At 45.5% G+C, this 21641-nt stretch overlaps 1 protein-coding gene across 7 annotated transcripts in view; it reads right to left on the minus strand.

Annotated features, from left to right (window-relative positions):
- LOC120815342 (myomegalin) overlaps window positions 1-21641 on the minus strand; it is a 34421-nt gene that overhangs the window by 11259 nt on the left and 1521 nt on the right. For 5 of the 7 annotated variants that reach the window (XM_078098968.1, XM_078098969.1, XM_078098966.1 and 2 more), the window contains exons 1-17: window positions 7165-9119; window positions 5977-6114; window positions 5768-5887; window positions 5587-5679; window positions 5286-5510; window positions 5050-5208; window positions 4869-4970; window positions 4283-4420; window positions 4008-4187; window positions 3660-3854; window positions 3400-3582; window positions 3190-3306; window positions 3025-3093; window positions 2806-2912; window positions 2571-2710; window positions 355-491; window positions 109-212 (exon numbers count right to left, since the gene is read on the minus strand). In XM_078098968.1, the coding sequence (XP_077955094.1) occupies window positions 109-212; window positions 355-491; window positions 2571-2710; window positions 2806-2912; window positions 3025-3093; window positions 3190-3306; window positions 3400-3582; window positions 3660-3854; window positions 4008-4187; window positions 4283-4420; window positions 4869-4970; window positions 5050-5208; window positions 5286-5510; window positions 5587-5679; window positions 5768-5887; window positions 5977-6114; window positions 7165-8475 (3518 nt within the window). In that variant the 5' untranslated portion in view covers window positions 8476-9119. Of the gene's footprint in view, window positions 1-108; window positions 213-354; window positions 492-2570; window positions 2711-2805; window positions 2913-3024; window positions 3094-3189; window positions 3307-3399; window positions 3583-3659; window positions 3855-4007; window positions 4188-4282; window positions 4421-4868; window positions 4971-5049; window positions 5209-5285; window positions 5511-5586; window positions 5680-5767; window positions 5888-5976; window positions 6115-7164; window positions 9141-12031; window positions 12086-12590; window positions 12748-12839; window positions 12998-13086; window positions 13211-13928; window positions 14006-18390; window positions 18502-21335; window positions 21404-21487; window positions 21535-21641 lie in introns of those variants that run through there. The other 2 variants (XM_078098970.1, XM_078098964.1) reach the window with 2 other exon arrangements.

A 21641-nucleotide genomic window follows, 5' to 3' on the forward strand; every position in this document is an offset into this window, starting at 1 on the left:
ACAAGGCAGGAGGACAAATAAGACATGACCAGAGTTAAGCCCCTCCCCTGCGCAGCTTAGACAATCAAAACACAATGTTTGGAGATGATCTCTGAGACACATGCGCACCTCATGTGAGCCACTGAGGCGTATCCATCCCTCTCCAGCTGCAGCGTTACTTCTTTAAGCTGTCTTCTTGCTTCCTCTAGCTGCTTCGAATCAGCTCCACCAGCCTTAACAGACGGTGACGTTTGTTATTGTGCCATCGTTTAAGCCATTAAGTGCAGGTTTTCAACAGTAAAGCGTAAATATATGGTTACAAACCGCCCGGCTCTAAAGGCATTCATCAGCGAGATGTAAGTAGAGGTTTTCTACCTGAATGGAGGGCAAACTTCTGGCCGTCACTTTATCATCATCCTCCTCTATGCTGTCCGTAAACTCGTCACTGCTGCCGTCTTCATCGTCTCCTTCCTCCTCCTCTTCCTCCTCCCTTTCTTCGTCTGTGCTGAGCTCTGAAAAAAATAGCAACCATTTAAAATATCCGCTTGCTTTTATCTCCTTTCTGTTTGCCAATCGCCTGATATTCTTTGTACTCTTGGTTTGTGTATCGTCTCCCCCTCTAGCATCCACTCTCCAGCCCTTTCCTTCCAGAACTTCTGTTTATAAGTGGAATCACTGCTCTGTCATGGGACTAAAGGGAAATGTTGTGTAATACGCGGCCTGCCAGCCAAAAACACACTTAAGGCAGCGCGTGTTCATGAGAAAGTAAAACAAATGTAATTGATTTTCATTTATTTATTTGTAATACCTAATGTGAAAGGTTTAGTCTGGATTTTTGTGGCCAAATGACATGTGTGCAGCTGTTTTGTGTTAAAATGTTGTACACACACACACACACAGGACACAGAGGCTCAGTGAAAAAAAGCTCAGCTGGTATTTCAAAGGAAAATAGTTTTACATAATATGCCCTGATGATACACAACAGACACACACATCTCACATGCAGTGTGTAGTAGATGTGTATCTTTTGTGTATAGGTGTGTCGCTCATTACTTTTTCTGGAACTTTTTATGGGATTAGTTCATAATCCGGATAAAATTCAAAGCCACACAATGTGACTCCACCCTAAAACCAGTTCCAAAGTAAAACTTTTGTCATATGCTTGTGGTGCCAGCGGCAGAGCGGGACGGGCAGCGAGGCAGCACACGTCGTCACCACTCTCACACCAGATAGAAAGGCAGAAAGGGGACACTTGGGTGTCGTTGTCAGCTCAAGGAATGTGGATTTCACGCTAAGAGAGATCAGGGACGTTGAGTTAAAGGTTCACGTGAGCTTCTGTTAGTTTATGAATTTGTTGTGTTAGTGCTGCGAGTGTCTGACTTGGCGTTTACAGCAGAACAGCCATGCAAACATGGACACGATGCCACAATATCATGCACGATCATTTGAGCTCAAAACGTTTTACTTTTATATCTGAGGACTGAGTTATTTACAGAAATCTGTGCATGTAACCATGTGATAAAGAGCATAGCAGCACACATTAAGAGGCGGAGGATGACAGAGGAGTGGTTCAGACAGATAAAAACACACAGTGGGTAGAACGAAGGTAGATAAAGGACTAGGTGGTGGGGGGGGTTCCAATTTGGGATTCTATTAAGACAAATTCCCAATTAAACACACCAAACAGAAGTGCTTTTGACAAAAAAAAGAGCACATTTTTATTACTGTTGCATAAATACAAAAAAAAAAAGTGTCGACAAGGATTCCATCTCTGAGGCAAGATGAGAGATCAGCACAAATCCCAAGAAAATGTATTCTACCTAATATAAATATTAAATGGGAAAGTATTATTTCCGCTATTCACATTACATCTGTTATATAGAGCAGTGAGTAGTTACTCGTGATTATATTTTCCTGCATCTTTTATACAAAGCTGAGCGAAAGTTCAACAACCAGACTAACTAAAAACAACACATATAAACTACCAACACGCTACTTTAAATATATAAATGACCTTGTGTTTTGTTTCGATCTGTCAGGCTAAAACATTACAGAGCAGGTAAAACTGCATGAGAGCGATCCGAAGTTTAGCTGAACTAAAGGAAACTACTCTGTCATCTTTGTATGATTTGTGTCTTTGGCCTTGTTAGGTGGGCACATCCTGTTCACACACAGATGATATAAAAACAAATGATGGATGGCGAGACGTTCCCCCGTAAGGCGTGAGCTGGAGTTTCTCCCCGGTACGTAACTTCGCTGACAGTAAGGCTGGAAGAGCGACAGTAGAATTGGCAATACAGAACAATCGCACTGCAAAGCGAAACGCAACACACAGACGTATTCACACCACACATATTGATAAATAAGACTCCGGGTCGTGCGTTGCTGCTTCACACCCTGGAGGTTAGTGGGTGTGAGTAGGGCTCGTGCTGGATGAAGCTACCTGAAAAACTGACGGTCAGATTTTCAAAACACACTTAATTATAACATATGCGACCATCAGTGACCCAACAGCTCCATGTCTCACACACAGAGTGTCGCTCGGCATCGCTGTGGCCAGACAGAGCGTTAGCGACGGTGCCCATCCCCACCTCCAAAGTCAGGCTGCTTTTTAGCTGCCCGATCCAGCATCAGGGCCGTGTCCCGGGTCCTCGCCAGGACCTCCTCCAGCTGTCTGCGGAGCGCCTGCACCGAGTCTAGCTCGGTGTGGAGGGCCTGGGTCTGCTCGGAGCTGAGAAAAGCAAAATGGGTTTTAGAGCAGCGACACACGAAAAAAGCAAGCATGCTGTGTTTACAGGAAACGAGGCCTGTGCGCAGCTCCCCTACCGGTCGCTCTTGGTGTGAATGTGTGTGAGACTTTGGTATAATCGCTTCTCCGCCCTCAGGGCGTCGTTCAGCTTGTTGTACTCGGACACAAGCTGCTCCAGGACACACTGAGGCACAGTGGCAGGCAAGGTTGGTGAGATACGCAATGAATGAACGTTATTAAGCAGCACAAAACAGCCAAATACTGTCTTATTGGTTGAGAATGAAGAAACGTCCTACTTGGTGATCGGCGCCGCCCTTATCGTCCTGCTGGCGAGCCAAAGACAGACGCAGAGCAGAGAGCTCCTTCTGCAGGGAGTATGTGACGTGTGAGGTTTTTTGTGGGTGAGGGGGGGGGGGGGGGGTATTGTCTTTATGTTATTATCACAGTGTCCACACATATACCTGAGCCTCCCTGTCTTTCTTCAGCAGCAGCTGCAGCTCTTCCTGGAGAGCCTTCATCTCGGCCTCACTCTCTTTGGAGGACGGCTGCATGGCCTCCTCCTGGCCCTGCATCAGCTCCTGGAGAATCAAGTATTAGCGTGAAGATCGGGTCCGCAGGAGGTCAAGCAAGGGAGGAAGCCCCCCCCCTCCCCCCAGGGAAGCAACAGGTACCTTGATGAAGGCTTCTTTCTCCTTCAGCAGACTCCGCAGGTGCTCCGCCTCTCCTCCCGCTTCCCTCTCCTTGTCCCGTTTCAGCTCGCACAGCTCCTGCTCTCCAGAGGACAGCTGCCTGCGGAGCTCCTGCAGCTGACCGGTCCGCTCGCCAATCACGAGGGAGAGCCTGTAGGAGTAGTCCTGCACGGGAGAATGCAGACGTTGAAAGGCCCTTGTCGTGCACACTCGCATTCCCGTTAACTACGCGAGCAACTCACCTGCAGGTACTGATCCTTGGAGCTGAGCGTGTCGAGCATTTCCTGGACCTGCGCTTGGTGTTCGTTGGACTGGCGGCTGCGATCCGAGATCAGTTCCTGGAAGAGTTTTTCTTTCAGCGCCAGCCGAGCCTTCAACTCCTCTACGACCTCAGTGGGACCCGCCTGGACTCTGGCGACGAGGGTTGCTGTCAGATCCTGTAAAACCAAACACACAAAACAAAATTCAGGTCATCGCACCTTATGTGTGTATCCGGATATATTTGGTAAACAAGTCGCACAGGTTTTTCTACGCGGACTGGTTTGAAAATATCATAACAAACAATGGCACGCTGTGACTCTGGGGGTTACCTGTGCCTCCAGGCTGTGTGTCTGTAGAGCTGCCTGTAGCTGGCTTATGATGGCCTCTTTCTCTCGCAGGGTGTTTCTCTCCTTTTCCTCGCTCTGCTGCTTCAGCCACTGGAGGTTCCTGTAGGCCTCCGCCGCCTGCTCCAGCTCCAGCTCTTTGCCGCGAACAAGGGCGTCCAGACTCTGACGGTCACGACACAGAAAAAAACAACAACAACACAATATTTCTTTATACCGTCGGAAAAAGTATTCAGTGTTGCTCTTTCCGAAGTTGGTACCGTGATGGTCTCCTCGTTGTTGGACAGGATGCAGCGGAGTCTCTCCAGGTCCCGCTCTTTCTCCCTGAGGGCCAGCTGCAGCCTCCTCACTTGGCCCTCGCGCTCCTCCACACAGCGGAACTTGTCATCGATGGAGCGCTGCAGATGGCGGATGGCGAGAGGAAAATCTCACTGCTGCTATTCTGGGCACTTTCAACCCGTGATATTCGTCACGTTCCGAGCAGATAAGCTCCGGTTTGCTTACACACGAGTTTCACGAGTCAGGGTGTGAAATTTATATTTTTGTTACCAAACAGAATCTGATATTTAAGAAAGATTCTTAACCAACTGTAGGGTTGCAAAAGAAATTGGGAAATTTCCCCTCCTGCTGCTAAAAATATTTTTTATTACTGCACAAGTTGGGACATTTTTTGCTGACCTACTGATTTCGGGGAAATTTGGAAAACTGTCAGTCTTTCCTCTCCATTCCCAAGACTCTTGCATTATTCACACTGTGTACTTTACCATGATTCACGTGGAACACGATCGGGGTTCTTTGTGCTATTTATAAGACGCTGGCGTTAGCCAACGCCCTTGGGAGTTTTACCTCCAGAGCTCTGTCTCTGTCCTTAATACGCTCCTTAAGTTTCTCCAGCAGGGCGTCTCTGGGTTTGGAGCTTCCTGTTGAATCCAACATCTCCGAGTACTCCTACAGACACAAAGGTTTCAGGCCAGGATCAGAAATCTGTGCGCGCGTGTGCATTCATGCAACTGCCTTCAGTGATTACCTGTAGCTGTTGCTCCTTGTCCTGCAGAGAGTGTTTGAGCTGCGCGATGCTCATTTCGTTCTCCTGCACCACGGCGCGTCTCTCCGCCTCGGCCTCCTTCAGAGCCGCTTCTTTAGCCTGAAGCTCGGAGCGGCTTTTCTGAAGGGCGGCGCGCAGGTGCTGCGGCGCGGAGACGGGAGGTTAGACGCTGCGTCTTTTGTACTCGGTTTCACACCGACATCCACAAGCGCACTGACCTGGTTGTGCTTTTCGGTGACCTCCCTGTGCTGCTGCACCTCCTGCAGGTCAGAGTTGAGTCTGTCCTTGAACCTCGACAGGTCGTCTCCTTGCCTCTGGCTTTGTCTCAGGCTCCTCTGGCTGGCTTCCAGCTCCAGCCCGAGGGAGAACAAGGAGCTTTGCACCCCCACCAGCTCGCCTTGCAGCTTGGCAAGCATCACAGACTCGTTGACCCCCTCTGGTGCCTTCAGAAGGACCAGATGAAAGTCAGCGTGATGAGGTTCCTCGCTATCCTGCCACTACATGTGCACAGAGCCTCACCTTAAATTGAGCGAGCTGGTTGCGGTGGACCATTTCTCTCAGCTTACACAGTGTGGAGTTCTGCTCCTCCATCAGCTGGTACAGCTCCTGGGCCTAGTGCAGGATGGATTGCGTGTATGAGAATCTCTCATCGATGGAAGGTGTCACTCCACACAGGTTGGCAACAAAGATCGACACTCACCTCACTGTCTTTGGTGCTGAAGGACTCTGTGAGAACCTGGATGGTTCTTTCCTGGCTCTGTGCAGCCTGGCGAATTGAACGCAGCTCACATTCCATCTCATTCAGCTTCTCCTGCAGCTTCTAAAGGGGGGACGCGGGTGAGACTGCGGTCGTCCGGGAAATCGAGACGGATTCATCAGAAAGAGTGAACTTTAAAAAAAGGGGCATACCATGTTGTTGGCCTCGCTCTCGTGGATCTTGGCCTGCAGGGATTGGACCTGAAGCTGGGCCTTCTGCAGCTCGCTGACACACTGGCTGGCTGCACACTCGTACTGGTTCAGTTGACTCTGCTGCTCCTCGACGAGGCTCTGGAAGGATGAAAATAAGTGGGGACGGTCATTTAAAAGCCACTCGTGAATGTCGACTCACATAATCTTCTGAGCAAAACAAGCAGCTGAAATATGTGTTTATTTTGAGTTATTTCATTTTTTTGTGTTCAATTTGTAAAAACTGACCATTCATTATTGTACCTTGTAAATGCTGGGATGGGGGCATGAGTTATCACGAGTGTGTTCTGTGGCACTATCAGCTTTACATAACCCAGTTTCCACCTTTTCACTTACTTGAAGAGTCCATGTATTTTTTCCAATAGAAATTAGTACACCAACTTATCATTTCAATAGGGCTATTATACCAACCAAGCAGTTGAGAGGATGCGATGGTCTGACGCCGCATGGAGCACTTTGCCTCGAGGGCTCTTTGTGTAAATAGGCCAGTAGTGGAGTCACTCGGTCTTAACGTCTCCCCACATCTAACCTACTTCAGCCATCTCTCGATGCTACCACAGAGGCAATAACAACCGTTAAAACCTATTGTTGAGAGGCATTTTCGCGTAGTGAGGAGGAAATCTTATAGTTTGTAACTGGTAATTTGTCTGCAGGGCTGTTGTCAGTATTTGGCATCTTTGATGATTTCACTGTAGATCATCATCATCATCATCTTAATGTAAAACCACTTAAATATACAAGTAATACATATTCAATTTAGAGACATTTACACACATTAAATAGTGCCTTTACTATTCAATGTGTGCGTTCTCCCTCATTGACATGACTAATGACCTTTTTGAGTGAAGACACGCACACATTAGGTAATTAGGCCATGTCGGATGTAACTGCTTACCCGAACTAGACTGCTCATGTAATGCATTCCCACACACACACACACACACACACAGCATCCGCCAAGGTAAAAGCTTGTTGGAGAAGCTTTTTAGTGTCCGACAGTGGGATTATGATGATGCTAAGTATTTAAAAAACAGTGGTGGGAGTAATCATTTTGTGATCTGCTGCAGATTCAGCACCTTGGCAAACACAGTAACCTCTGCGTTCATCTCCATCCTTGTTGCTGTTTTATACCTGGTGAGGACGCGGGGGAGGATACTCTCTATACAAATCATCCAACAAATCCTCCATGTGAGGCAGGTTCAGATCCTGATCAACCAGTCTGATCAGAGGGGTCTCCAGCTCGGGTGTTGGCACGTGGTTGTCTCTTTCTCCCTCTGGAGCTCCATAAGACACACCCAGAACGGGATCAGGGAAGACCTGCCTCGGGCCCCCATTACTGGAGCTTTGTCGGAGCAGCACTGGCAGCTTGCTCCCCTTACAGCTCAGGACAGGCCGGTAGGCGGCACAGCTCTGCAGCAAACAGAGGGCCATGGAAAGGCCGGGTCCAGGTGAGGCTCCCACGTGCTCCTCGGAGAGGGAGTCAGACATCCGGTCATCTAGGAGTTCCCTGGGGGACCTCAGCCGCCCGTCAGCTGCAGGCTGAATGTACTCCTCAGTCGCCTCTAAGGATGCTACAGAGGAGCTGGAGCTGGCTCGTCCGGCCAGTGTGCGATCACTATCCGATGACCTCGAGGGGTCCTGGGAACCAGGGACCAGAGTTAAAGAGGAAGGCGGTTCTTCCGAATCCTCCACATTATTCTTTTCTCCTTCTCCGTCGCCTCCTCCGCCGGTCACGCTCCCTCCAACAACACTGGCCGAATATCGGGATGACGGCCCGCAGGAAATACTCCGTGCCAGTTTCCTGGGCACCTTACAAACCGCTTCATAGTCAGAGTCCGCCACCCGCCAGTAGGAACAACCCCGACACTTCCTGGGAGTGCTGGGAACGCAGCGGTGTGAGCCTGCGACTGTAACCTCAGACTCTGGACCAGCAGAACTCTGAGGGTGGTGGTGGTGGTGGTGTTGACAGTCCAGACCGTCATCGGCCCAGGACTCATACAAAGAGTAGACCAGATCATCTTGTAGCAGGGCACAGTACTTGGCATGCGTGAGACCAGAAATGTCAACCATTCCGTCTCCTGCTCCGTCATCCCCTCCAGGCAACGTCACTGCATCCTCTTCCGAGTTGGTTTTCCGGAAGAGCCCGCTGATGCACTGCCTCAGCCGGTGTTTCTCTTGCAGGAGACGCTGCAACCTCTCGATGGACAGGGCCTCCACGCGGGCGATCACGGTGTCGAAGCGGTACATGCGGTCCAGCATGAAGGTGCACTTTGAGCAGGCGAACTCGCCTCTGCCGTCCCGGGTCAGTTCTCGGCCGACAGCGTGAGACAGCAGCACCTGCAGGTTGAGCTTGTGGGCGGGATGGAAGATCCATCGCCGCTGGTTACCGCAGAGCTCCCGTCCACAGACGCGACACGTTTCCTTCATCTTGAGATCAAGCATGCCACAGGTTTGGATCTATCCTTATTCAATGTAACATGAGGACACCTGAACCCTTGTTATGAATTGTGTCCTGCACGCAAAACAAAAGCACCAAGGTGTCACCTGCATGGAATGAACTTGGCCTTTTAGATTACGGCAAAGCAGTGAAGTGGCGTACAGCTCCTTCTGATACCTCCTTTCAATTCAATTCAATGGCTTAAAATAAATGAAACGAGGTAGACAGGGCGAAGCAACAAATCCCCATCAGCCCAGGATCACCATTCATTGGCTGCAGGTGGAGGTGCATCGGGAATGTGGCGCACATTCACTGCCAGCGGAGCCATGCGAGTCTCATCAATCAGATGCAGTATTTATCTGCATATCGTCCTCGCCCCGTCGCCACGCCGCTGCTTCGCGAATCCCGACGGCGCACACACACACACACACACACGCACGCGCGGGCGGGCACACACACAGCGGCCGCACCGCGCGCATTCCGGTTGCTAACGACCGGCGATCGGTAATAATCCGGACACGGAGACACGTAATTCGCGTCCCGGGACAGTCCTCCGAGTCTTGCTTCGGTGTCTGCTTCTGGCCCGGGTGCTTCGCACGGTCCTCCGGGCTGTAAACGATGTGGCTGCCTGAATATGACCTGCAGTAGCGGATCGTACCATCAAGGGACCGCGAGGGGGGGGGGACGCACGATGAAGTCATACGGAGATTCTCGCGGTGTTATGACCTTTAAATCCATTTACCGATTCTAAGCGGCCCTTTTTATTCTATTTCGCAGCACACGAACCCAGCGAATGTTAGCTCCATTTAGGAGTTTGTTGTTAAAGAGACAGAATAATGTCCCCCCCCGGGAGTCTGTTATATCCTCCCGCCCGGTTTACTCCGTTCGCCTGACTGAACAGGTGAAATGCTCATCAGATACATTAGAGACGCCCTGTTAAAACTATATATTTAGTATATAAAATAGCACAGAGTCAGACTCGATTCTATTCTATCTGCATCATTTCTTTATTGTTGTCAAGACCACACATCTTTCCCATTGCATGTTTGCAATGCAAGCAAAATCATTCTTATAGGATAACATCACAAAATAATAATTATGTTGAAGGTGTATACATTATTAATAATTAGGCTAAATAGGTCTGTACTGTTCAAAACGATTTTATGTAATAAGATGAGACATTATATTCTCTTTTTTTCTAATGCAGTATTCTTTTCTGTGGGAAAGAGAATCACACAGTGGAGATCTTCAATAATAATAATAATGCTGTAGCGCTCTCTCCCAATCTCTCTCCCAATCTCTCTCCCAATCTCTCGCTAGCATAATTTATGTCAATACAATACATTTCCTCAAGATTAGTGTTATTTTTATTTCTTGTTGCCATGGAGCAGTTCAACAATGATTTGACTATGATTACCAAACAAGGTCTTTTCTCATGCTTTTGATTGTGCATCACTGCAGCGACCACAATTTTTGGTTTTCCTGGGGGCGAACAAGCAGATGCTTTTTGTCGTGCTTTATTCTCGCGCAGTGAAGAATCCCCTATGGACCACCAATGTCCTCAAAGTGGTTCTATGACTTCTGATTGTTTGTAATTACATTTTTGCTCCTGAGTTATTTGATCTTAATCAGATTGTTTGTTAGGGTTTGCCCGAAGGAGGTTGCAGAAAACCAACAACACATGTGAGAGGAATACGGCTAAAAACACTGGACTTTTTGATCAGATGTTCTATGTAATTGAATACAAGCCAATGTATAAATGATTTAGCCGTTTACAGGGTACTATTAACTACAACATTTTCCTGAAAAGGAAACCCTGGAAATGATTCTCTTCAGAGGTTTCAGATGATATTTCTTCCTTGGCTTTTCCTCTCTCGCTGGAAATAGATTTCATCTAAATGTCTGTGGAGTCTGGGGAACTAATTAGGAGCTCTTATTGCGCGCGTCTGTAGGAAGCTACTCAACTTGATATCGGGGGTTGGGGGGGCGCTGAGCACTCAAAGGTCAACCTGACCCATCGACAGCACGGCTGAAACCAGACCCGCTAAACCGCTAACCAGCGAGGTGCCAGTTTGCACGCACTTGTGAAGGAAAGCGCCTCATGGGAATGTGCACACACGCACACGCGTGCACCAGACACCCGCTACTGATCCTCAACTGATCCACGTGAGTAGATGAGAATACTGCTGGATGAACAGTTTCTGCTGTAAAACACAAATTGCTAATAAGTATAATTTTGAGCCACATTTAGATTAATTTAATTGCAGTAACAAGTTACGACATACAGCAAATCATTGTGGTTTAAGCCCCATTTGACCTGCAACAGTGTTCCCCCAAAATTCTTCAAACGGAAAAAATATGTATAGCGGCGTGTTGGATAATATGATGTCGTTGTGTTGTATATTTTCTTTATCCTCTGTCATTCTCTATGCTGTCCACCAACAAACCTCCCTTTACGAAACCCACAACACAACAAACATCCTCCTCTTGTACTGATCATATTAAGGCTGTGTTGATATGTACGCACACAATACCTTGCACATCATATACATTACTAGTCACACAATAAGAAACTACCCCACTGTTTTGTCACTTTTAGTGACTAAATGTTTTGTTGTCTCCCATTATACTCACCCATGCAAACCTTTACACGGACAGGCATCCGGTTTGAAATCTGAGCAGAGAAGCTGCCCGGTGGGAACATTTGCATCCTTCATCCACAACTGATTTACAAGTAAAAACACCTCCACCCAACAACAGAAATATATGCAACAGTGAAGCATTTACGTCAAATAATGTGACGGCAGCACAAGGCGGTGAAGAATAAAGTGAACTGTGGTGATGTTGATTAGTATAAATGCATGTTGATGGCAAAGCATCCCACTAGAGAGGAAGCTCGCATGAAGGCATTTGTCCCCCTCTATTCATAGTTTGCTCTGACATCAGGAGAGAAATGGTCCCTCGGGGACGTCAGTGTGGCTAAAGCCTCTAAAAGTAATGAGGTTCTGGCCCTTTGTGTGGTGAGATGAAGCCTCTGTGCGATCTTCCTCACATGATGCTCCAACCGTGGCAGAATAACAAGACCAAGAATAATAAAATAAGTGTTTGTTCACTTTGGAGGAAAGTTCACCACGTCACAGATGTCGGATTGAGCCGATGATGAAACGTTGAGGGTAAGATAGCACAAAGACGGACAAAGTCTCAGCTCGCCACAGGATGTTTCACTTCATTTTGTTCAGGTTTTTGCTGTGTCATTGTATCAAAGCGAGTCGTCGTATTTATTATATTAAGTTTAAAGCTGCACAAAACTCTGCCCTTGTCTAGAGGCAAAGGGAGACTGTTTGCTGGATCACAATCTCTAACGTACTTTATTACATTATCTCCCTCAATCTCAAATGATTTTTTAGAAATGTTTATTATTTATTTGTCATCCCCTGTTTGAATGTCCTGAAACTGAGAGAGAACTGTGATGGTGTTCTGACACATAGTGGAGAACTCTATTATGACATCAGAAGACAAATTGGTCACCATGCAGGTACGTATATACAGAGCGCCACATACCTGCATTTCCTGTTCGATACGCAGCCTCTCTTGACCAAGTTCTTCCTGATAAAACTGTACGAATGAAGACAGACAGTTAATTGTGTGCTAATCTGGGAATTCAAATAATTAACATGATTATACATTTTAAGTTTGAGAAACAGGGAATAAATAAAATGTCTCTTTCTTTAGATGTCATCATACTTCATGGGAGAATAATTGCGAGTGTTTGTTTAAGTAGCAGTTTGTGCAAGCAAATTGTTTTTGTGTCCTAATCCAAATAAGGTTTAGGAATGTCCCATATGCTGCCTCTTTGGGAGCCTCCTTCTAGAATAGAGGTCGGCCAGAGGAGACACGGTGGTCCAGAGGAATGCAATCACTTTAGAAGCCCTGCATACATACGGGGTCTGAATAATAAACTCTAGTTGTGATTAGCTAATAGAAACACATTTACTGACCTACTGAAACATTCCAACAGCGCCTGTTTGGATTTGCATCCATTTGCTAAGACTCTGAACAGGTGGTTTGATGTTAGGCATCACTTAAAATAGATAAACACATGAATACAATGTCTACATACATCCACATCCTTGTCTTTCTGCAGCAGAGATGAAGACAACTCCTGCACTTGTCCCTCCAGTTCTCCCACCCGGAGAGTGAGAGTGGTCTTCTCTCCGCTCAGTTCTGTGATCAGCGCCTCCTTGGAGCAGAGATCTTTTGTCAGCTCCTCTATTAACCTGAACACGGAAAGAGAGAAAATGCTAGTGAGGCAGGTGGGTGGTGTGTTTGATATTAGTGGAGGTTCTGGAGATTTCTCCATGTTTTGCACCTGTCTTTGTTGGTGTTGGAGGGGAACAGGATATTAGTAGGCCTCTTGTCCTCTGGGGTGTCCTCCATGGGTGCGTCGAGAGAAAGGAGGGAGGCGTTGGAGTGCGATCCAGCCAGCGAGGCTATCCGCTCGGCCTCGCTGCGCGCTAGCTGGGCCTCCTGAAATGCACGCGCATGCACAGTTGTGATTCGCACAGCCGAGGCCCCCGTGTGTCACTTCAACCAGCAGAGGGAGTGAGCAGACAGACCTCCTGCAGGAGCTGAATCTTGGTCTCGAGCACTTGCTCCATGTGGTCGATTTCCTGCTGTCTCTCCCGGCAGCGTCTCTGCAGCTCTGCTTCATTGTGATTGGACAAGCTGACTGCTGTTGTGCTGTTCAACGTGGAAAAGGGCAAGTCGGAGTCAATCTGAGGTATCGCAATGATGACTCCCCAATTCAGATGAGTTTAAATGTGCACGCTAAGGTGGTGTAACATGCAGAGCCAAGACTTAAAGATGTCATCACTTTCCTGTCTGTTCACGGGGGACATGTGATGCAATTTGAGTTATTTTTCCTGTTGTAAGTAACCTGGACTTTGTGGCATCAAACTCAATTGACACACAGCGTGAACGCTACTAATACATTCATATGAACATTTTACATTTTACGTTCTCTGAAACGTGTAACTCCTCACACGCCTGTTTCTTTGTATTCACGGTGCATGACGTAAGTGTCCCCCTCATTACTACTGTGTAATATCACTTAGTCATTCAACGACGCCATCCCAGAAGTTCTGCTCCCAGAATGGCACACGCCACCATGTCGCCATGAGTCCCTCTCTACGTACGTTTTTAACTCTGTGCACCACATGCAACAGCTCAAATAACTGGGATATTTTGAACCAGTCTGAGTAATGCAGATATCTGTCTCGTGTACTTGTGTCCTTTATGTCGTGTAGTGGACAAGACCTTCGTGCAAAGCGCCAGCCTTTCTGCAGGATGTCAGCGATCTCGGTCCGTCAACAACACACACGACTTAAACTAAACTACTTTATTTGACGTCAGGGTTGCACATGAATAAATGATGGAGATTGAGAAATTGACGCCTTACAGTGCTTTGTCCAAAAGCTGCTGTTTCTCCTGTAGCTCCTGCTTCAAGCTCTCTACTTCCACTTTCAGCTCGATGTTCTGCAACACATGAAAGTAGTTGTAGGTCAGCCATTGGTCACGAGTCAGTCGTCAGTCATTGCACATCATCAAACATCGCCTCCCACATCAGCGGTAAATAGTGCGGTAGATAAATGACAATTTGTAAATATACTGTAGCGGACGGTGGCCAATGAATATAATATTATTGTTCATGCGGTTGAGAACAATATTGACAAAACAGATCTATTCTATTCTGTAAATTCATATAGATACATTCAAACAGTTTGTGAGATATCTCGCACATTTGACCTATCTTCAATGCAAAAAAGGATCTCATCACTTTGTGTGTCCTGTGTCTTTTCTGTGTATCTGAGCTTCAGTTACAGATTATCCTTTAAAAAAACCTTTTCACATTTTTGTCTTTTTATTGTTCTCGTGTTCATTGTCTGAATCAAGAGTTTTGCCTCCCACACACCTCATGACATTTCCTCACCATCACTGTCCGTGTGAATCCGGCTTGGTGCAGAACATGTGGCCGTGCTTTAATGGCTGGTTTATAATTAGAACTGAGGAATTCAGGGCAGCTCAGATATTCACCTTTGGGGCCAAATGCTGAACTCCAACGTTTGTTTACCTGCTGCGGTCCACATGGGAGACTTCAGGGGGTATCAGGGCTCTTACACTGGGGGGCGGAGGACTTAAACGGCAGGATTGGTGGGCCTCATTCTTTACCTTCTGACCTCGGAGACTCTCAAGAGGACAGTGTCTCTGTCTGTCTGCTGGACCCATCGGACAGCTGGTTTCCTCACAACACTTGTGCTCATCTCAACTGATTGTTCATCTCTTGTCAGCCATCTGGATTTATCTGGGTCTCTGTCCCCGTGTTTGTCTCTACTCTTTCCCCCCTTTTCTCTCTTTCAGTCTTATGAATATTTTAGTGTACGGTATGTTAAAGTCCGTCTCCTGTCCCTGCCAGAGAGCTTTGTGTCCTTAACACTCACAGAGAGCGAAGTCTGAAACATCAACACAATACACATAGACTGCTCACGTCAAATCAGAAAATGACAAAACAGAGTTTAGGTTACGTGTATTTTCTCACGTTTATGTGAGGCTCTGGGAATAGAGACAAAACTTATAGTTATACTTTATTTGTACTAATTAATCTCTCAAGAACTCAACTGTGCAGTCAAGTAATGCAGCAGCAACCGACATCAAATGTTCATATAATAAATGCATGTAAAACACAAGCTAGAGGAACAAGTATCCCTGTGCGTCTCTGCATATCAGTTTGTGTGTATGTCAACAACTTGGCTTACGGTAAGAGAGACATTTTCCCATCTTGAAAACAGTTCTATAAATACACACTCATCACTGTGCACCAGCTGCTATTACGGCCCGTCCTGGCCTGTTGGCCCTCAGCAACAGATCTCCTAATAACCGAGCTGGGCCAGAGGAGGGGGACGGCCGCACGTCGACACACTGACAGGCGTGTCACGCATAAACAAACACCTGCAACACGGGGAATGACCACATACTGACAGTTAACATGCTTTATTTGCAGTACTTCTGTTGATTATGATGCTTATTTTGCCTGTTTAATACTAAAACATGTATGCTCTGCTATTATCTATTTAAATGAACTACAAGAGTGAAAAATTGTACTTTCACTACAAGATGATAGATACTATTTATGCCATGGGCGCATTTTTGGTCATTGTTGGTCAGTTATAATCAAAATATCTGAGGATTAAATTTCTCTTACGGCAAAAAGAAACATACAAACACCTCATGATGCACAAGCTGTTTCATATGGACACTCATGTGATAAATAAATCATTCCACTCGAGCTTGCGCTATAAATAGAGTCTGAGAGAGATCACTATGTGCCCACCTCATCTGTACTGTATTACACTGAATTTCTCTGCAGGATGGGAACACTGACACTGACATGACACTCAACCAACAGAGCAATGAGCAGCTCAGGTCATATAACAGCTATGGAACAAAGATTTAGTCTCCAATGAAACTGATTATCCTTCAGCCCAGTGAGAGTCTGTGAAGCACAAGGATTAAAATCCCTGCAGATAACGATGGATCAGTTTACTCAATCACTGCCGGTATGCAGCCATAGTGAAGGATAAGTTGCGGGACGCTCAGGTCTTGTTTGGCTGGATCAAAGGACATTTTGTTTTTTCTCAAAGAGGTGCGAATAATCAGAGAGGCTGGTTTTAAATGCCGGCTGGCTCGTGTAAACAGACAACAGCTGAACAGGGTCACCTTGTTGGGCGGTTTTTACGCAGAGTGACGCTCACGTAGAGACAAACAAGTGAAGGAGGCAGCAGATATTGACACATGCACAAAAATAGCTCATGCACAGGAAAATGCAGGAGAAACAGATACTCTTTTCTTTAAGATTTAAAAAAAAGACCTTTTGATTGTAGGTTTTCTTCTTACTGTAAGTCTATACTGAAATTAAATTTGATCACAGAAGGTGCTTTTTAAATAAACCCCTGTGGTAAAATATTATTTAACAACAGAAAGAAGGCCCCTGGTTCACTGCAGTGAAAGTTAAATTATGTAGCGATGGTTAATAATTGAATCATACAATAAGCCAAATAGATCAAGTCTATTTGGATAAGTGAGTATCAGTGGATACAACTGGAAATCTCGCTGTGACTGTAATGGACTTTGAGTATATATGCAAAAATAATAAGAGAATAATGGACCTGATTGCCCTTCCTACCCTCCATCGTCTTTCAACATTGATAACGAGGTAAGACGTTTCAATTTCCGACAGTTTGTTGTTTCGTAAAGACAATAGTGTTGAACCACTGGATTTGGGCTAGAAGCTCTAGAAATGCACAGATTTATATGTGGCTGATGTTTAAAGATTTAACAGATGGTTTGTTTATTGTGCACAGCACAAATAGCCAGCCATCATTGTTAATAGTTGATTATCTCCACCCCCTTCGCATGTGAAGTTCTTTGTGGATGTGTGAAGATGACTTGAGGTGGAGACCGTTGACCATCAGGTAGAAGGTGCACCTAGAATGAACCACAGCAAACTCACGTACCCTGAATTACGTCCTGTCACTGGATACAGTTAAACTACAGGAGGATCATTTAAACAACAAATGTGAACCTAACGTTTTAGTTTTTGTCTCGAACATTCGCTGAACAGTCGTCAATGATTAGACGAATGACTCTTTTGGCTAATCTGAATATACGATTCAATGTGCAAAGGGTTTGCACTGTGATACTTACTTAGCTTTCCAATCTAATGGTACAGATAACAATGGAAATGTATGGCACGATTTTTTTATATGACCTTCATTGGGGATTTTCTTTTACATATAATCAAAGCACAGTTTTATAAGCACATATATGAAGAACATGTTCAAAGTCTGGATGCAAAAATAACTGATACAGAAACAAAGATGAACCAAATACGAATGGACACTCAAAATATGAAAATCTGAGGCATCCTACAGCAATGAATGGGAAAATAATATCTATTCATTCAAAATAATCTTTCATCTCAAAAACCAACTTCAGGAGGAGTTACATTATATTTTAAACAGAACAGGTCTGATATGTATATGTGATATAAATGTCAGCTGAATGTGCGCTTTTGATAGATTTAGCACGGAAAAATCATTATTTTATTAGGATTGCACAACTTTTATGTTTAAATTGATTATTTTTTCATGCTTGTGCAACTCATGAAATAATATAAGTTTGTTGGTTTAACTAGTTATGTTATGCTGCCTCATATAGGATTAAGGTTTATACAACTGGAAATGTATTGTTTACTGTAAATTTGATTCAACTATTTTATCAGCTTTACCTTTGTCAATCAATATCCGGCTCAGCTTACGGCTCACACACACACACACACACACACACACACACACACACACACACACACACACACACACACACACACACACACACACACACACACAGCTGCAATGATATACTTTAGAAAATCTATAAATCCAGAGTTGTAATGCAATCCCAGCATAATGTAAACAATGCACAACAAAAAATAGGTCCCGCCGGACGCACACATGCTGCATCAAATGTAAGTTCCTCCACAGATCCACCAATGTGTCCCTCATATGGCAGCCATATCTAAAAAACATCACTTCCTAAAGCCAACACATGTACACGTTCCACCACCTCAGTGCAACAACTCTGCAGGACATCAAACCTTCATACTGTCATAACAATCACCTTTGATGACGTATAGCACAAATTAACAAATCAACTTTTTGGACTATCAACAGTGTCAAATCTCACCACAAAGCAAAAATCAATGATTTTTTAATCATTTTTGTTGTTAGCGAAATCTCCCCACACCCTCTGTATTCCCACTCCTCATTGGTCATTTCCTCGTGCTGGACGAGACGTGTCCTACTCACCGTGCGATAGACATCCTCGCTGCTCTCCTCGTACTTCTGCTGTATCCTCTCCTCCAGGAAGTAGATGCGGAGCTTGAGGCTGAAGTTCTCCTTCTTCAGGTCATTCAGGTGCTGCGACAGAGTGCGGTAACCGTTAGACATGGCCGGCAAAGAGCCCCCGAGACGGCTCGACGTGTCCTTAATGGGTCACAAATGAACAGTCGTCTTCAACCTATCCGTGTCGCGGGCGAACAGGGAGTCCATTTTAAAGGACAGCGACTGTCCGTGTGTTAGAGTCCGTTAGACATGCTGCCTCCAAAGAGCATCCTCTCAAAATAAAGAAATTATTTACAAAGTGGTATCCGGGTCGCTAACGGGGCCATTGGGATACTGTGTACAAACACACTAGGACTAATACATTCACACACACACACACACACACTACAGTCTAGAGGGGCGTTTGCAGTGCAGAGGGCCACTCTGCAGTCCGGCCGCTCGGAGGTGCAGCCATGTCAGCTCCATGCTGTGTTCTGATCTGCTGCGGGACGGGACAGGAGCTTATTTTACGGGAGGAGACATCCCAGGAATCCCACACTGTGGACGGGAGATGGGTGGCCGGGGGGGGGGGGGGGGGGGGTCTGAGAGGTTCAGGGCTCACAAGCAGTTGTGGTATGAAGGGAAATCCCAGCCCTCAGCAAAACAGGAGCGTCAATAAGGACAAACAGGGACACAAAGGGAAGGGAGGGGGTCAAGTTTGAGTTCCTTCATGTCCTTTCAGTTTTCTGTCCAGTTTAACCACATAGCTCTGCCCTCATTAGCCAGAATATAATCAAAGTAGTGACTGGCCTTCATTTAGTCCCTTAATGAGGAATATGACAATCTCAATATCTGTTTTTATTTTTGCTATTTTGCTCCACTGACACTTCACACAAGCAAGGAAACACTTGATAGAAAGAACACTATGCAACAACACACCACGTTAGTCAGTCACTTTCTCTCTCTTTCCATCAGGTTTGGTTTGGTTATTAAATACTTATTGTAGTGAAATTGGGACATTCACTTTCTGGTTCAGAATAACCAGTCTCAATAAATTGAGTTTCTAGAAGTAGCAGACCACCATTTCAGAGAAAGAAAGGACCTGATGAACCCACCACTGTCCAGCAACAAATGACAGCCTGGAAAATGTTCAACTAGCTAAAGCCAGCGAGACAGCAGTCAGGTAATTGATGATTTTCTCATAAATTGGTGGAGATTGGATGTTACAGTCATTTTGGTACGAAGAAACATGAGTGATAGATGCGAAACTCGAGGTGTTGAGCAATAACAACTTCAAGATCAGCATGTTTTGGAGCCACAGTGAAAAGGATGAACATCATTTAAGGGGATTTGTCAATATCATCTGACCTTTGATGCATCGTGAAACATCCTATAACTTCTCTGCGACAGTCGAACACTTAGGTTAAGTTCAGAAGCCGCCCTGACAAAGGCTAACCAGCATTAGAAAGGTGGTGTTCGTGAGGGCAGAAGTTGACTGAAATAGGAGATTTGGGAGCCGTGAGCCACAGTGCTATTAATACGTCCTGCACCTTACGGAGCGGTGAATCCCTGAGAGTCCCACAGGGAGACGAGTGAACAGAAGCTAAATAACAGAAAGTAAGACAGGATCTACAAAGCTCCATTTAAAATTTTTAAGTCTAAGTTGCATTAATAATGCAAAGGGAATTACGTCATTATTAGTTCTTGTTTCATTCCGCGAGTGAACCTATTTAAGTGTCGCATTACGTGCTGTTGCTAAACAATTCTGAGCAAAGATAGGACGGGCGCTAAGCGGAGTCTCCACCCAACAGTAGAGATGACATCATGCACGTAGTGTGTGTTTGTAAAGTCACGTGACCCAACTCGTAGACACTCACTTTCCACCTCTCAAAATGTGTGTAATACGTGTGTGCATTATGTGTTTATTCTGTTTGGGAGCAGCCATCTCCTGCTCTGAATACTTTCGTGACTAGTTGGTGACACCTACCGTTTTAAAGGGGCTCAACACACATCCAAAATAACATTAAAGGACTCACACTGCTGGTCAGTTTTCAGTCATAGGGTTGGCTTGCATCTTATTCTGATCTGGTGCACGTCTGGGGTGTATTTAAGGGAAAGTGTGTTGGCTGGGAGTCAATGAAATTCTGTCTGGGTATTTTAGAAGACAACCTGGTATTAAGCTCCAGTGCAAAAGGACAGAATTCATTGAGATGTTTTTTTTTTTTTTTTAAATAAAGTACAAAGTGATGACGCGGAGGGATCAGACAACCTGCTCTAAACTAATGTCACAATACCTTCAGGCAATATTATTTCAGGGAATACACATATTCACTTTTTTTCTAAAGGCATTAACACTTTCACGCCTTAGCTTTAATTATGAACCTGAATCTACTAACTAGTGCATCAAAATCAGCAAATTGAACGACAACCGTATCATTATTGATCAGTTTTAGAATGATCAATTAGCCAGTGCTTTGTTTGGCGGTTTCTCTTAACTTTATTAAGAGGTGCATCAGACACAAAGATCCTGCAGTTTGTACGAAGCCCGTGTCTGGTTGAAGTACACAATAGCTGTTTTACACGCTCAGTGCAGCGCACAACTGCCAAACATCACCAGTTAGAGAACCGTAAGTGATGTAGCCAGATTTAGACTTTCACCACCGGGAGACTTCAGGGGCTTTTCCATATCCTCAGTTTCAGGTGTTCTTCTTTTTCCGTACAGCAGATCAATCACATGTTGCAGGGAATTCTTTTCATACATGTGAAACAGTGACTTGATCCGATAGCGAGGACACCACACCAAAGCAAAGCGAATCTGCTTATTTCATCTTGCAGGAAGACGAGAAGCCACACGGTGTTTACGGTATTATTACACACCACTAGAGCATCGTGCTGAAGGACACTCACTTACACCAAGCCGAGACTCTTACCTGTTCAAACTCCTTGAGGGTGTGAAGCTGAAGAGGAGGAGGGTTGTCTGTTTCATCACCACACAGATCTAAGCAGAGGGACACAATTCCTCTAATCACTACTTATTGTGGAATTCATCTTACACAAAGCCTTTAAAATGAGAGCTACGTACCTGTCATGTGACCTGGGATCTTGGATGAAGTCTGATCTTCCACAGCACTGCGCACAGATCGAAAAAGATAAGAGAGACAGGGCGAGAATATAAATTATACAAACATTAGCAACATATGGATCACAACATTTATACAGGTGTGAATATTATACAC

This window comes from Gasterosteus aculeatus, chromosome 3 (genome assembly GCF_964276395.1).
Source record: "Gasterosteus aculeatus chromosome 3, fGasAcu3.hap1.1, whole genome shotgun sequence".
In the NCBI taxonomy this organism is placed as follows: Eukaryota; Metazoa; Chordata; class Actinopteri; order Perciformes; family Gasterosteidae; genus Gasterosteus; species Gasterosteus aculeatus.